Raw genomic sequence first — 18,745 nt, 5'->3', positions numbered from 1 at the left:
GTTATTTATGAATTTTATAAAAAAAATCAAAAACTTAAAATTTCTAAATTTATTAGTTATAAAATATATATACAACAACATATATACACAAAATTATAAATAAAACACATCAATCATAAGTGGATGGTTAAAGTGATCATTTTTCACACTCGAGAAAATTGTTTAAATCCTTGCAAATGCAAATTTAAGTAAGTTATATTTGTGGATAAGAGGCCCACACTTGAGAGGTGGTAATAAAATGAAATGTGGTTAATTTGACGCGAGATAAGAGATCAGTAATAAAAGATGATGAGGTGATGGTTGATTGGCCGAGAGATAAGATGTCGATTGAGATTAGTGATTGGTTTACTGAGTGATAAGAGATGCCGATAATATTTGTTTGTTGAAAGGATAAACTTGTGAAACAATGAAAATGTGATTGAGATTTGTGGTTGGTTTACCGAGAGATAAAAGGTCGGTAACAAAGGATCACTGATAACATTGGGATTGTGATGTGGTTTGTTGATGGATAAGATGTTTGATTGAGATTTGTGGTTAGTTTGCTAAGAGGGATAAGAGACCAATAACATTGGTTTTGTCAAGAATAAGAGACTTGTGAAATTATGTGATTGAGAAGTGGTTTATCGAGAGATAAGAAACGTGTGAAAGTGTGATTAAGTTTGGTGGTTGATTTGCCGAATGATAAGAGGTATGAAAGTGTGATTATGACTTGTGGTTGGTTTACCGAGGGATAAAAGCCAATAACATTGGTTGGTCAATGATAAGAGATTTGCTGTTGGTTTGCTAAGGGATAAGATGAGAGATTAGTAATATCAGAGACTAATTGGAAAAAACAAATATTATTGTTTAAATATATAAATGAGATTGTTGGTTTACCGAAGAAGTTAAGGTAAAAAGGTTAATGATACGATGAGATTGTTGGTTTGTCAAAAGTAAATTAAAAGATGTTGGTACTATTCAGATAGTTGGGTGTAAAAATGAGGTTACGAGATTAGTAAGTAATATGATATGTTTATATGTAAGAAATGATATATTTGGTTGATCGAGAAATGAGGGTAAAATCAGTGAACTAATGAGAAAAAAGTTAAATGAAAGTTTCCTTATCAAACTTGATATTATATTTCTCTTTTTTTATGAATAACAAAAACAACGTTGAATGAGAAGAGTAAGACTACCACTAGATTGTCCCAACCATCGAAGCCTCTCATTTTCAGACCATAAATATTGTCAATGAAAAAGATGATAAAGGCGATGAAAACGATAATGATAATAACGATGACAAAAATATGAGTATTTTCTATTTCAACTTTGTAAATGTAAATTTTATTTATTATTGCAAACTTATGGACTAATTAGTTTAACATTAGAACCAAGTGAGAATTTACTCAGCTATCTTATAGTGCCACCTAAAAAACAAAAATTATTTTTTTTCCAAAGTTTGAACTCTTACCTATTAAATTGAAGGATAACTCACCAACGAAACTAATTAAGTTAATTTTACATTACATTATTATACATTTTTATATCATTTTAAAAAATGTTTTAAAAAATAAAAAAAAATAAAATTTGCAATTCTTGTAACTCGTAACTATCCGTTAAAGTCTACTTATTTTAGTATATATTTGGCTTGTTTGATTTAGTATATACTTATCAAAAATATCTTTCTTCATTAAAATTATCATAATTATTACTTTTTGACTATAATTATCATAATCATTACTTTTTAAATAATCAAACTTAGTTTAAAACCTTAATCCAAATATGACCAAAGAAAACAAATCTAACTAATGTAGTTTTAGAGAAGTATTATCTAGTTATAAATAACTCCTAATTTAATATACATTTTTTACTTTATTTAAAATATAAAATTAATGGATTAGCTGATATAGTTACTGTTTGGATTATCTGAATAATGGATGGAGGGTATTGTTAGGGTAACCTAATACGAAGATCCAACATTGTGGAGGAGTTTCAATATTTCCAATTGGGACGAAACTAGATCACTACTCTGAGTCTCTGAGAATGGAGAATTATTTTATTCAAATTTATTATTAATGTGGCTAATATGACTTTTTTAAATTTGTTCATAATTTTTAAATAATTATTGAATCTGAAACTTGTAATAAAGTAATTTATTAGATAATATTTTTATCACTTAAACAATCTTCATAACAAAAGGCGATTACAATTGACCAGGCGGGTAATTGAGCAAATAAAAATCTGAAAAACAATAGAGGCAAAAGGCTTAAAAGAAAAGGAATTCGTGTGTATAAAGGAAATCATAAAAATGATCATTAGGAAACTTAAGTTTTGATAAATTAGTCAGTTAAATAGTCATTTTTTAAAGAAAAATATTTTAAAGATAAATTAAAGAAAATATAAAGTTTTTTGATTATGGATCTTTAAGAATAATTTGTTTTAATTATTTAAAAAAAATCTTAGTTGGTAATAATTTTGATAAAGTTATATTTTATAAATAAATAAAAGTATTAATATATAGTGGTAAAATAATTTCATTTTAAAAAGAAATAAAAAATATTTAAATTAATAATTTGAGTTATATGAGTATGAGATTGTGGATAAAATAATATTCCATAATGAAAGTTTTAGGTCAAATTATTATTTGAATTTAGAGTTGTGTTGTTTATCAAATGGGTTGAATTCTCGAATTTTATATCTTAAAATATAAGACTCAAATCATTAAAATTTGATTCATTTAAAGTTTTTTTCTAGACATTATTTTTGTTTTTCTAACTAATTTATCACATTTTAAAATAAAAAACGTGTTTGGACATTTCAATATTTAATCATTTCAAATTGTCACCCCGGGAAATTTGACGAAATGACCTTAAAATAGTTTTAAATGCACTGGTCACAAATGACCACTTCAAAATATTCTGACGAAATTACCCTTGTCACGTAACGCGAATGACAAGATTGTCATGTGAAAGAAAACCCTATGAAATTACCTCCGTCGTGTAACGCGAAGGGTACGATCGTCACACGAAGGGCACGATCATTCTGAACTTTTCACATTCTTTTTCTTCGCGAGACGATCCTGTCCTCCGAATTATGTGACGGAATAATTTTATCAAAATATTTTGAAGTAGTCATTTACGTAAATAAATTTATGCGCGGGTCACCAGCACATTTAAGAGCATTTTTATAGTCATTTCGTCAAATTTCCCTGATTGTGTAACTAAAAAAAAGTATGTGATGTCATTAAAATTTGAAAAAAAGAATATAAATTTATTTTATAAAATTTCAAAATAATTTAATGTTGTGTATGATATATTAATATATACTTGTTTGTTTTTTAAATTAGGTACTTTTTTTTTGAAAATATGCGTTTAAAACTCCCAACTCAATTTGAATACATTCAAAATGTGATTTATGGAATGACAAGAGAAAAATAAAAAATAGAGAGAATTAATATATATATTTTTAAATATGATAAATTAATTAAAAGAAACATTAGAAGAGGTGAATTGTGAGTTGAAATTTTTATAAAAGAAATGGATAAGGCCTCGTTGAATTTGACAAATAATAAATAAATAATTAAGATGAAATCAATTATTAAACAACAAGCTCCACCATATTCTTGTTCCTTATGTAGGGAAACTCCATAAACAGATTCAAATTAGAATGAAAGTCTTAAATATGGCTTCCATCGGCTTTACCACAAAGCATAACATTAGAAGGAATGTATCTCAAATTCCACATTCCTTGATTATCCAAGGATACCATTATCGCTGTCCAAGATTTCTGAAACACCTGTTTTCAAAAACAAAAACTCCATTTTAGTTGCAACTCAGACTCACCAATTTACCTGTACAGTGTGTCGGGTTGTAGCATCCACCAGATTATAAGCTTGTCTACTGTCATTACTCCATTGTCCAGAACCATAGCTGCAATTCAATTGGGTTTAATCCAAGGCATCAATCAAATTTCAATCAAGAGAGATCCAACTTCTTAAGTTCTCACCCAACAACCCAGAAATCACGACCATTCAGATGCCAAGATTGCAAGTTATCTTCATCGTTCTGGAAAACGATTTCAATAAAGTCATGGAGAGTTGTGTTCACAACTGAAGTTGAAAAATTTGCAGGGCCATTGGATGGAACGCTTGGGATAGAATCCAATTGAAAGACTCCGGAGATATTAAAGTGGTCGGATTCACAAAGGAGACTCCTTTAATGGCATATATTTGCTTCCTATTGATTACAGGTGCAGAATTGGCAAATACAAATCTCTTTGTAATTGGGATACTTCCGTAATGATATGAGCCTTGAGGATGAGGCCTTACTATTAGATGTCAAATTCCACCTTTGAAAAAGAAAAAAAAAAAAGTCATCATAATCTGTACAGAAATTTGTTGGTAGTTTCATAGTGTCATCGTACCTGAAGGTTCTTGCTTGCTGTAATGACTGTTGAAATTGAAAGTCGGATGGAAGATCAGGAAGAGGTCCAGAAACGGGAACTTTGGAGTCTGAGTAATGCAAGATCGCGGTTGATGTATGGACCTCATTTGCGAAACATGTAGATGCAACAATGTAGTAATCTTTAGGAGCTTGATCTAAAGTTACTAGAACAGCAAAAGATTGGCCAGCATGCACGTCCATAGTCACAAATAACCAAGAAATGGAAGAAACTGAAAAATATATATATTGAAGAGAAAGAATAGGTCATAAAAATCCAAAGCAAGATGAGCAACCTCAGGTGGGATTTCCTCATTAGGTGGGCTCATTTCCTTTTGAGCAATAAAAGTATTCCCCAGCATCAGGTCATGACTACTTATGCTTTGAAACACAAATAATTAGATAAATATCTATGGTATATCAATTATTGAAGAGATATATAGGTTGATTTACAATGCTCTTCGTGAATCATGATAATTAAAAGGAAACTGTCATTATGATCAAACAAGAACAAACACTGCATTTGAAGTTTGAAGATTATCATGATGTGTAGAATAGAAAAACAGTAAGTAAACTAATATTCTTAAAGTGATTAAAGATCACGAAAATAAAAGTATGAGAAAGCACTAACTCCCTTTTGATTTGGAAGAAGACAATAGAAATGGTTAGCCTTCATTAATGTAGAAAAAGTTGTTTATGATTTTTGTGGCTTCATTTGGAAGCTAGATCACAATTGGAAACAGACCCAGATTCCAAAATCTTTGACATATTCAGATCCAGATCCATGAACAAAAGTGTTTATTTGGAAGTTCTTAGGTGAGGGTATGCTTAATTCCTCTTTTCTTTCTGGCTCATTTGGCGGTTAAGTCATATTCACAGTAATTACTATTATTAAAGTGATGAAAGATCTAGAAAAGAAAAGGATGAGAAAGCTGAGACCTACTTCCCCAGAAATCCAGAGATTCATCTTTGTAGTTGTCTAGTAAATAAATGTGGATTTTTACCCGCTATGGGGAGTTCTCAGCTCGCGATTGGGAGGCGTGGGATTATAAACAGGCTGAACAGCTGCTAAATCGGCTTCATCATCAGAATCTACGGCTGAGATAAGAAGTTTGTACCTGGAGATTTGAGCATCTTCGGAAGAGGAGCCGATAAATAAAGATTGAAGGTGATTTGGTGAGTGTTTGCAGAATGAATAGAAACTCGTTTTGACTGATAGGGAAAAGACCGATGATGGTTAGATAAATACCAGACTTGAACAAAACACCCGTTATTGTAGTAGTTATTGTAGTAGATTCTCACAGATAGGTAAGAAGAGAAGTTTTGACTTAACTGTGGCGAATCTACTTACAATAACCGGTGTTTTTTCAAGTCTGGTATTTGTCAAACTATCGATTTTTTTATTTGTTCTTGTATAGGCTCGTCGCCTTCCGCGGCGTCCATGCTACTGCGCGTCCAAGAAGAAGATCTAGTGAGTATTCACATGCTACCGGATCTTGCTTTGCATCTCCATGCCGGGGTTTGACGCAAGCGAGTCCTTGATGATTCTGACTGGCATTTCATTGTTGCCGTCTGAACAATGCTGTCAAACTCATGCGTCAACTCGTTCGAGTTTACGATTCAACCAAAAGACTCGTTGAATCGATCAAGTCGCCCAAATAGGAAAAATCGTATCTAGGTGATGAAGAGAAGAAAACATGAGTTATTGTTCTTTAGTCGATTGAGAGAGAAGAAGAAGAAAACAGGGATTGCGGCCGTCGATGAAGATGGGGATGTGGACTAGGGTTTCTAGATATTTATATTTGTAGGTAATATTGTAATTAGGGATATATTAAAGAATAAGTTGTTTAGTTATATTTTATTTTGTATTAATATATAAATATATAATATTATTATATATTTTTTTTAATAATTTTTTTTATATTTAATTTTTTATATATAAATAATTTTATAATTAATATATTTAAAAATAAAATTTTAAGATTTTATGATTCGATTTTTAATTTACGAGTTTACAAATCTTTAACAATTTTACATAAACTCTAAATTTTAAAAACTTTAAGTTATCGTGAATAGAATCGGACTAAAACTTTGCTTCGAATGAAAAAGGGCATTTGCACATGTTGGATTCCTGCCCAAGACTTACTTTATTATTAAATAGTAATCTCTGCATCTAAAACAAGGCCTTTTACTTTACATAAAATAACATGAGTGTTTCTTTTTCAAATATAGTTGGTTACCCTAATTAATTGAATATTTAATGAAAAGGTGAAGAAAAGACCCTAACTAGTTGAATAATTAATGAAAAGGGGAAGAAAAGAAAGAAAATTGTTGGGCATGGGGAAAGAATATTAGACGTGGAAATCGAAGAGAATATATTTTAACTCAAAAGTAAGATTTCTTCATATATTTTTTTAAATAAATAAATGAATGATGGGATATAATATTAGGTCCGGTTCTTCTTAGCATTTTTAAATAATTTATACAAAAACTAATTTTTCAATTAATCACTTCCACCCATTACATCACTCATTTCATTAACCAAAATACTAAAATACCCTATATTTAAAATTATTATTTTTTTATTTTATTTATATAAATCAATATCCTTTAAGTCTTTTTACCAAAAAAATAATCATTATTTCCTCAAAATCATCCATTATCATTATTTTTTTCCCTCTATAAGTTATTTAAATAACTCAAATTCAACAAGACCTTATACATTTTAATTCTTTGGTAGGTGAAGAATAAGATATATATATATATATATATATATATATATATATATATATATATTATAATATAATTAATAGCGATTGAAGGACGTAGTTGCATTAGGTCAGGATGAACAGCAGCCTTTTCTCCAATGGGTTTTCCTTGAAACGGCATTTTGATTCCTACACTTGCATTTGGATTCTCATCTGCACCTTTCGGGTTAGTTTTAGTTTGATTCATTGTTCAAATTCGGGTTTTTCAAATAACCGGGATTATTTAAAAATAGTGACAGTGACAATAATTTTATCTGACATAAAATAATTTTACAAATAAAATAATATTTATTAATATTTTAAGTTATTTAAATAATCATAACCTAACAGACCTTTATTATAATTGTTTAGTTTAAAATTTATTTAGTGAAGTTTGCAACTAGTAAACTTAAGCAAATTAACTCTCCATCTTTAATTTATTTTTTTGTTTATTTAATCTGAAAATTTTCTTTCGTTTATATTAGCCCATTTTTTAAATTAAATCTCAAATATCCCATTTTTTTTAATAAACAATATTTTATAGGACAAAAACCCATAATTAAATTCTAGGAAATTGAAGATCAAACAAGCTCCAAGACTCCATTAAACAAACATGGTGTAATGTGACTGAACTTCAAAGCTTCAATTATTTTGCTACATGTTTATTTAGGAAAATCCAAAGTGCATATTGTAGAATTAAATATCAATTAACACATTGAGAAAAAAGTTTCTTATTATAAAAATCCGTCCATTTTTTTAAATTTGACAATTTGTGATATAATTAATGGAATTATTTTCCATTTTCTTATTATTCTTTGTTGAATTGATATAACTTATTTGATAAATAGTTTTGTATTTTTTTTATAAAGAAATAATTAGGGAGAGAGAATTTTAGAGGTAAGGACATGTTACAGTTGATTCGTTGAAATTTTTTATTTCTCTTCTCTCACTCCTCACAATTTATAATTTTTCTAACTAGTGATGTTGTAACATATCATTTTCTCCCCAATTTTCTCAACAAATTTCTCTCTACTATCATTCATCTTTTTTAGAATGTAGAGTTTATTTGCATTATTATCTAAGGATGTCTTTAGTATTTTATTTTGTTCAAACTTATCATCAAGATAGTAATATATGCCGATAAAAACACATCAATATTTAAAATAAGACAAAATGAACAAGATCTATTAAAAAAAACATTATTTTACAATGGAATAAGTTAATTAAAGCTGATTATTATAGAAATTATAGAACTTGGCAGATGATTGTACGTTTCTTTATTCGAAAATCAACTTTTTATTCTTACGAAGATTCGTCTAGTACATAATTGTTCGTATTATCAATTATAGATTTTGAAACAAAATCGCTCTTAAGTAGAAATTTTATTGTAATAAAAAAATGATTTAAACTTATTTTTTTTAAAATAAAGGAGAATTAGAAAGACACTTCAAGCTCCACTTAAAATATCTTCTTGATGTTAATTTATGTTTTTTTTTTGGTATTATTCTGATAAAATATCATCAACACCACCCATGAAGATATATTTTTTTTATAATAAATCACATAATTTTATAGAAACAAAACATAAAAATTTAAAGAAAAACTCTAAATCCACAATAAATTTGCATTTAATTAGAGTAAGCTAAGTAAATAAGATGACTCCACTAAATAATAGTGAAAATAAGAGAAATTATGACCAAGTTTCCTATTCATAAAAAATGTGCAGCCCCCCGTTTGATTCACTCTTATTTGTAATAGTTTATTTATTTAATTATTATAGACAATTTATTTAGCCTCCTCTTGATATGTTCTCGAAATCAATATTATAAGACCATCTCTAAATGGAACTGAAAACGCAAACCCAAAATGAGATTTATCATCTAACCGAACTCCACCCAAAATGGGATTTATCATCCAACCGAACTCCAAACAAAAACACGCAAAATAAATTTCTCATTTCCTCTTTCTAAAGCATGCAAATATGCGTTTGTAATGTAGGTGAACACATATTTTCTTTTTTACAATTCAGTCCTTTCACTTTTATTTCATTAGTCTTATATATTAAACTTATTTATATAATTAATTTATATAAGTTATTTATATTTTAATTTATTTATATGTTTAATTTGTTTATATTTATGTTTTTATCCAATATTTTATATTAAACTTATTTATATAATAATTTAATCTATTTATATAATTTATGTATATAATTTAATTCATTTATATAATATTTTTTATATAACATAAATTTATAATAATGTTAAAAAAAATTATAATAATATTCAAAAAAATATTTTACTTTAATATATATATATATATAATTATATAATAATTATAAATATAATTATAAAAATTTATTAATGAATTTTTATAATTAAGTTTAAAATAATTAAATGATATTATAATATTGTGGTGTAATTTATAAATTTGTAAAATATATGACGTAATAAAAAAGTTATAAAAGTTTATGTAAAAAATAATATTTAAATAATATTTTTTTGAGTTTGAGATTAATTTTTTCGGTTAAAGAAGAATTAATGTTATATAACATGACATTTAAATTAAAATGAGTTTAAAAATAATTTTTCAGTTGGGAGATAATATGAGTATCTTACTTTTTATTTGTTTTTCTATTGAATAAATGCATTAATATTCGTAATATAGAGAATACAAAAGCACGACAGCATCAATCGGTATTGATTGACACTGCCACCATTATTTGATTTCTCTCTCTATATATTTATTTATATACCGATAACAAATACACTAATGTTACTCATTGGATTGAGTTTAAATCATTTCTTTATTACATTATTTGGGAAATTTGAAGAAATGACCCGAAGATGGGGTATTTGACCTGGTGGTCATTTGACCTGGTGGTCGTTGATAATTTTTATTACTTTCATGGTCTTTTTTTTTTTTTTACAAAATTGTCCTTGTAGCGAAACGTTAAGGGACTTAGCGTTTCGCTAAGTGGATTAGGGTTTAGTATAATATTATAATTTTTCCATTTTCTTCATTTCCTTTATCTCTTTTCTCTTGTTCTCTCTTTGACGGCGGCGACTACGGCAACGGAGGCGGCGGTCCACTTCATACAGATACAGATTTATGTTCTTATTTACATGATCTTTATTTCAAACCCTAACCTAAATCGATTTTTGTTTTTATTTACATGATCTTCATTTCAAACCCTAACCCCTAAACCTATTTTGCATTCAGGTCAGGTGAAAGATTCTAAGGGTTTGAAGGTCGAAGAAGATGTTCATTTCAAACTTTAACCTAATTCGATTTATGTATATATGTTTTCATTATCTTCATTTCAAACTTTTCAATTTAACCTGTTCTTATTTGGTTCATATTGGTTCATATTTGTTATTTGGTTCATATTTGTGGTTCATATTGGTTCATATATGTCGATGATGATATTTGCAGATAATCTCGGATCATATGAGTTCCGTTTTAGGGAAGTTTCGTTAAGGACTTACCGTTTTGCTAAGGACTTACCGTTTCGCTAAGTACTTACCGTTTCGCTAAGTGTTTAACATTTCGCTAAGTGCTTATCATTTCGCTAAGTGCTTAGCATTTCGTTAAGTGCTTATTTATTTTGATTAATAAATAAGTGATGTGATATATAAAAAGGAGAATGAAATGATGTTTGAAGGATGAATATTATGCTAATTTAAAATATATTTTAAATAATTTGGTGCAAAAATTACTTTAAAGTGTAATTTAATTTATACTTTAATTTTTGACAAACATAATTTTATTTTTAAAATTTATCCATTTATCATAATCAAGATGAAAATAATAATCCATAAGAAAGAGTCCAATAAAGATTCATATAAAGAAAGTAGACTATTATTGGTTAGATATATCATATATATCCTGATCATAATGCATTCCTTTCATTACAAAGTTGTATACATGCATTTAAAACAGGAAAACACTTATAAAACCAAACATAAAACCAAAAAAGCTAATGAAAATAGGAAAGAAATTCACATAAGTTCTCCATTGAAGAACTAAAAGATGAATTTTAGATGATTAAAGCCATGCAACAAGTGAGAATTACACACATACATATTATTACATACATGGAAAAGAGCAAAATCCATTAAGGTTCAAGCTTCAGCGACACAACTTTGGCTTGCCGATTATTCTTCGCAGACTTGATGAAAACAACCGCCAAACAAGGAGGTGCCCACCATGGCCTTCGTACCCTTTGTTCTCCTTTCAAACAAGCCACTAAAAAAAGTTCATTTTCTTATTATCAACAAGCTAAAGCTAATAAGATTATAGTTTTGGAAGAGAGTAAAGGAAGGACAAGAAATCGACCAACCTTTAATTCGCCTCAGTTCCTTGCAAAGGGTTATAAAGTCACCCCATTTCATGTGACATTGTCTTATAAACCTAAGTATATGTTCTGTCGTGAACATTGACATGCTTTGTAAGTATTCCCCATTTATACCAATTTCTTTGAATATTTGACGATAACTTCCCAAATTTATCTCTTCTAACCACAACCCAACATCCTATCCAGAAAAAAACAACAATTATAAGACTTTTGAAATATAAAGTCCCTCAAATGTTGACACAGAATAAGCAGCTCGAAAGGGTCCCCAATGACAGACATGTGTTATCTATTCAAACAATATGAAGAATCAATACATCGATTGACCATTTCCTTATTCATGTTTCTTGATTATCTAAATACATAATGATCTCCAATACACACCATAAGAAAATATATCTATGTACTTTAAACAGGCAGACTTTGTCCAAGATTATCTAAATGGTTAAAAATGCTTATCGAAATGCTAAGCACTTAGCGAAATACTAAGTATTTAGAGAAATGCTAAACACTTAGCGAAACGGTAAGCACTTAGCGAAACGGTAAGTCCTTAGCGAAACTTCCCTGAAACGGAACCCATATGATCCGAGATTATCTACAAATATCATCATCGACATATATGAACCAATATGAACCACAAATATGAACCAATATGAACCAAATAACAAATATGAACCAATATGAACCAATATGAACCAAATAAGAACATGTTAAATCGAAGGGTTTGAAATGAAGATCATGGAAAATGAACATAAATCGAATTAGGTTAAGGTTTGAAATGAACATCTTCTTTGACCTTCCAACCCTTAGAATCCTTCACCTGACCTGCATGCAAAATAGGTTTAAGGTTAGGGTTTGAAATAAAGATTATGTAAATAAAAACAAAAATCGATTTAGGTTAGGGTTTGAAATAAAGATCATGTAAATAAGAACATAAATTTGTATTTTTATGAAGTGGACCGCCGCCCCGCTGCCTCCGTTGCCGTAGTCGCCGCCGTCAAAGAGAGAACAAGAGAAGAGAGAGAAAGGAAATGAAGGAAATGAAAAAATTAGAGTATTTATACTAAACTTAATCCACTTAGTGAAATACTAAGTCTCTTAGCGTTTCGCTACAAGGACAATTTCGTCAAAAAAAAGACCACAAATGCAATAAAAATTATTAACAACCACCAGGTCAAATACCCCAATCTTCGGGGTCATTTCGTCAAATTTACCCATTATTTAGTTGATTTAAATTAGATTATTTAATTATTAAAAATAAAAATATTTTAGTCAATTAAAATATTAATTATTTTAGTCAATTCTGAACCCAAACACATTTTATCATTTGATAAAAGTTGAAACCCTATTTATATATGTCTTATTCGTAAAGTTCTAGAGACTATTGATGTGAAGAACATTAAGTTTGTTAGTCTTGTTTCATCTTTTTATAAGATTGTCGCAAAATGTTTGATCAACAAATTGAGAAATATATTAGAGGCGGTTATATCTAGTAATCAGATGGCGTTAATCAAAAGTCGTCAAATATATGTTGTTGTATTAATAGTCAATAAGTGCATTGACCCAGCTAATTAAAGAGGTGACAAATGTACTTTTCTTATGTTAGACATTGAAAAAGGTTATTATCACGTCAATTTGGAGTTTTTGTTAGATGTATAGACAAAATGGGTGCAAAATTGATTGTGTGGATTAAATTTTTTCTCTCGGTCTTCGAGTGAATCTTAATAAGTCATATATCTTTTTCTCAGATCATGTTTTGAATGAAAGAAGAATGATGTTGGCAAATGTAATGGGGTTCAGAATTGGTGATCTTCCATCTACATACATTGGTATGACATTGGGTGCTAAATTACGATCCAAGGTCTCTTAGGACCCGATTATCACTAAAATGGAATGTAAACTATCTAGTTGGAAAAATAAAATAATCTCGAAAGGGGTCGGTTAATCCTCATTAAAATTATATTGTCATCTATGTCCTCATATATGATGTTTTTATTCATTCTTCCCAAGAGTGTGATAGTGAAAATGGAGAGAATAATGTGTAAATTTATATGAGATCCTCTAACTCATTGTTTCGTCATTTAGCTAGTTGGGATAAAATTAAATGTTTTAAAAATCAAGGAGGTTTGAATATTCGAGATCTTATTTCATTTAATAAGAATTTTCTATCTAAATGATGTTGTAGATTTGCAACATAACCGAATTGTCTTTGGGCATCGATGATCAAATGTAAGTATGGTTACAATTGGTCTAGTTGATTCATAAAAACATTTAATTATCCCATTGTGTGTAGCATTTGGAGGAGAATTTGTTATATGTGGGAAAAAAATTATGAGCAATCTAGATTTATTGTGGAGATGGTTCTTCGATCAGTTTTTGGAACGATAGTTAGTGTAGTGTCAAAAGTCTAGCTACGACGTATCATGATCTTACTTCCATTTTTATATGAAGAAATGCATAAGTTAAGGACATGTTTGATCCTCGATCTAGTGGTTTCTCTAATCAAATTAGATATAAAAGGGGATTAAACACTATGGATAGTTCGTCCCATATTAAAGTTTTACTTTTTGTAGGACACAAACAAGTATCACCGCCTGAACAAGACATTATGCGTTGGCAAGACATGAATAGTTTTCATGTGGGACATTGCTACAAGTTGTTCACTAAGATGAGTTTATATAGTTTTTGTTGGGAGAAACTTAGGGAGCCAAAGATTTTATCCAAGATCTCGATCTTTAAAATATTTACGGATGATATGTGCATGAAAAAAATTGTATTATGATTAGTCGTTGTCGTATGTTTCACGAAGAGGTTGAATCGGCAACTCACGTACTTTTGCATTAACGAATGATGGCTAGTATCTGAAGTTTTTTGTGGAGTATCACTAAGATTCATTGGGTGATTCTCGAGTCTTGGGTATTTGCTGTGAAATTTGGAATGATGCAACTAATATGACAGACCTATATAATCGGGTTACAATCCCAATCATTTTTGTAGTGGATTATCTGGTTGGAGAGAAATCGTCGAACTTTTACTGATAGTAGTCGTCCGATGCGTATCATTCATAATGTTATTATTATGATATTTTCTTAATATTCATTCTAGAAGTCGGTAGAGTCCGTCGGAGAGTGAATCATTCTTCTCGAGGACTTACGAGCTCGATAACCTATTAACAACGTTTTTTATTTTTTAGTTTTAGTTTTTATTTTATTTTATTTTATCTATTTTCTCTTAATGTCATTCTTTTGTCGTTGTGCTCAAGCTATTTTCATTATTTTTAATATACATTAATCTTTTTCGGGAAAACAAATATTTAAGTCAATTATACCTATGTAATCTTACAAATAAATTATAAATGATTGGTCGTTTAAATAATACTGGTCAAAATATAAAATAAAAGTCCAAACATCGGCAAATTAAAACTAATATGTACCAAAAATTCTCCTAAGGTCAATATTGATATCATTTTGTTGAATTAGCAACAAACGACCTAGGTTGTTGAAGGTATATTTTCTACGAATTTAGTTAAAAATATAACCATCAAGCCACGGACTAGGGCATTCACTTCGCAGGACAACCTATTTAATAAAATAATTAAAATTTTAGATAAAATTTTAAGTTTTTAACATAAAAATGTGTAGCTTAGTGGTTCAGAATTAAAAGTTGTAATTTATATTTGGTTATCACTAATCACACTAAAAAATACTTTTTTTGAAAAAAATTGAAATTAGGGGAGGCAAAAATCTTTTTTGAGTTTCTACCTTAGGATGGGGCAACCAAATTCTCGGGGCCGACACTATTATATAGATATATATTTATTTATTTTAGACACTCATTTTTTGCCCCCCAAATTTCATAGTTTATACTTTTAATAAATATGAGTCTAGACAAATTTCTCAAATTTATTCATGGGCTCGTTTCACGATTTATTTTAAAGATAATTATTTTTAGATAATTGAGTTTTTGAAAATAATTGAGTTTGAATTCTTAGTAAGTTAATGTATTAATTTGTCTAAGTTATAAGACTTGGGGAATTTATTATATTTTGAATATTCAAGATTTTATTTAATTAATTACCTTGGATATTTATAAATAAATAAATAATATATATATATATATATATATATTAACGTTTTTTTAATGATTTAAAAAAAATCGTTAGGTATAATTTTATTATTTTGTTAATTAAATTAGTTGTTTTAAATTATTAGATTAGTTGTTTTAAATAATTAGTTTAGTTGTTAGATTAGATTTTGCAATTTAATTTTGAATTTGACTTAGTTAGTTAGCATTTTATTTTATAATAGATGAAATAATTAGAATTGTTCTTTAGAAATAGGAATAATTAAAAATTAAATTATTTTCTTTTCATTAATTGTTTGTTTTAATTTTATGTTTAACCAATTCTTTTTGTAGGATAAAGGAGACGTGTGACTCTTCAAGGATTCATCCAAGATCCATATGCAAGATTCAGATCAGATTTATGAATGGGGAGCGAAATAATCCAAATCAAAAGCAAGTCAACCCGAAGTCAAGTTAAGGAAAGAATCCAATTGACAGACCCGACTGGTGACCTGACCTATGGACCGACCCATGTCCAAGATTTGACCTGTGAAATCAAATTATAAGGGGAAACGGTGCAAAATCCAAAATGGACGGTTGAAAAATCCCTCCTAACAGTGAGTGGGCAAAGAAATAGAGAGAATTGACTTAGTTTTTTATTTATTAAAAATAAATCCCTTAATCCTATACCACCCCTTAACACCTTGCAAATGAGGAGATTTTTATTTTGCTAACTCCCCTAGGCTGACAACCTTTTTTTTAAAATTTCCAATGCAATCACTAATTAGTTTTATTGATCACAAGTATTGCTTAGGATTCAAGGTTTTCACATCTCCCAAAATCAAAAAACATCCCCTTGTAAGTTTCTTTGATTCTTTCTTATTTTTCCTTTACGTTTTCATCTAAATAAATATTTGCATTTATCTTTTCATATTATATAATGTAATCGCAGGTTTAAATTAGTAGACTAAGATTTAATTATGCATTCTTAAGCATGTAAATATGTAAATATTAACAGAAAGAACATGTAAATAAAATAATAAAAAACAAAAAGAAAACATTTTTTAAGAACAACACAGAATAAAAAGAACAATCAGCCTTTTTTATGCAATTTTTTTTGAGTGATTAGATTAATTTTTTTTTATTTATATAAATGATTTTTTTTAAGTATTAACAAGATTTCGGGAGTGTTTTATGTGATTTAGGATCTAATCACCAATTAGTTAATAAATTGAGAGCATGTTTAACAAACGAAAACCAGTGGGTTTCTGCCTATTAGCAACGCTTAGGAACAAAGAAACTAGCCCTGGGGTGCACTAGAAGAGCCTCCGACCGAGAAATATGCACCCTAAAGCATAGCAGGTGCCAGCCGACCGAGGAGCTTCTCTGCATGCAGAGACCGATGTCTTTCGGACGCTTTCAGCGCTTCTAGACGCTACTATGCACACAAGACCGAGAAAACTATCATGTCTTTGTGCTTGGGCTAGTTTTCTTGACGTTTAGGACCTTCAAACCTGACCCATGGCTCTTTACCTGACCGAGAAAACTTAGCCCCAAACTAAATTTTGTTCACACCTAACTTCTTTAGACATCCCTTATGATTTTTTATTTATTTATTTTTTATTAGCCTCTTTGGGCTATAATTTGAAACCAAAAAGGACATATTACCTGTTTAAGATCGAAAGGGTGAGCTGTTGCGGCCTTAGGATCGAGAGAATGCACCTGTTTCTAGTCACATTCCTACACCCGACTGAGGACTAGTGTTGGCTGCACCTGGAGACCGAACTGTTGCTGTCGATTGAGGAATGATGATGGTTGCACCCAAAGACTGATGTTGTTGCGCACTGTTCGGCCGAGGACGCATTTCAGGACTGGTAGAGGACTTGCATCAGCTTCCGACCGAGCTGGGTCTAATTTTCGACTGAGGGCTAGTTGTTCGACCGTGGAGACTTAGTTGCGACCCATTTTTTGTGGACACTTTTTTGTATTCTTTTAGATAAGTGTGTGACTTGCTTGATCCTAGGTTAGAATAAAATTTTAAAATTAAACTATTAACTAAAAATTGAACCTATCCCTAACTTAGACTTATGATTAATTTTTTTTTATGAGTTCTCTTGAACTACAAATTATTATAAAAATTGAAGCAGGAAGCCTAAATATTAAGACTGAACGAAGTGAATGTTCAAGCATCTAATGCCTGCCCGGATCTTTCTATCTCTTCTCTTTGAGGATTGAACTTTCGATTCGATAAATTCCAACAAACAAGAAATAGAAACATAGTTCCAATAAAGGGAATCCAAGGACCATATTCTTCCCAAAAAAATAAAAAAATCTATATATCTCACTTTAATAAAGTTCTTAAAAATCAATCTAGACTTAAGTCAATTAAATTTTGATCAATAATTTGCTTATTTTTTATTTTTTATTTTTTAGGACAACATTATGTGTGGATTATTTGTTTATGTTTTTTTTAGTTTTGTGTTTGTTTATTCCTTATATACATTTTTATCTCATGCAAATCCTTTAAATGTTAAAAAATTGAAAATTCTAAATTGTAAAGCGTAAAGAATTTAAAAAACGGCCAAAATTAACTAGTAGAGACCTTAGGGCGTTGTGGGACATAACGTCTACAAAAATATTTTTTCACAGGTAACCAAACTCCGAACTTACTCTCTTAATTTCCTAATTTTTTAAATTAGGTGGCGATTCTCTAATTGCCAAATTAATTAATAATGATAAATTTAAAGTATGCTTATAACATATTTCCCAATAAAAACTCTCAATATCTTCAAAACTTGACGAAATAGTAAATTATGGAATTGTTTACAAAGCTTTGCTTTATAAACTTTAATTTTTCGTACCTTAAAATTAGTTATTCTCACATTTTCAAAATAATTTTTTTAGAGCGTCCCAGATTTTTCAAACTCGTCGATCAAAAATATTTTTTTAAATCGATCATATATATATATTTAATATTTAACAAATTTATTAATATTATAACTTATTATTAAAATAAATTATAAATTTAATTATTTATAAATATATTTATACATTTAAATTATTAATTATATATAATATAATGTAATAAATATAATTTAATCATTTTCACAAATACTCAATACTAATTAATTAAAACATAGTAATAATAATTACAATATAATAAC

At 28.9% G+C, this 18,745-nt stretch overlaps 1 protein-coding gene and 1 pseudogene across 1 annotated transcript; both read right to left on the bottom strand.

Annotated features, from left to right (window-relative positions):
• Window positions 1–3,558: 3,558 nt before the first annotated feature.
• Window positions 3,559–6,164, bottom strand: LOC124919336 (annotated as a pseudogene).
• Window positions 6,165–11,282: 5,118 nt separating this feature from the next.
• On the bottom strand, window positions 11,283–17,445 carry LOC124936855. The gene is made up of 3 exons (XM_047477380.1): window positions 17,326–17,445; window positions 11,508–11,700; window positions 11,283–11,413 (listed from the first exon to the last, which is right to left on the bottom strand). Exons 1-3 carry the CDS (start codon window positions 17,443–17,445, stop codon window positions 11,283–11,285), a joined length of 444 nt encoding a protein of 147 aa, XP_047333336.1.
• Window positions 17,446–18,745: the final 1,300 nt, after the last annotated feature.

Source organism: Impatiens glandulifera, chromosome 1, assembly GCF_907164915.1.
Source record: "Impatiens glandulifera chromosome 1, dImpGla2.1, whole genome shotgun sequence".
NCBI classification, from domain to species: domain Eukaryota; kingdom Viridiplantae; phylum Streptophyta; class Magnoliopsida; order Ericales; family Balsaminaceae; genus Impatiens; species Impatiens glandulifera.
The sequence above is the reverse complement of the archived record's forward strand: the minus strand, read 5'-3'. Positions and strand labels throughout refer to the sequence as shown.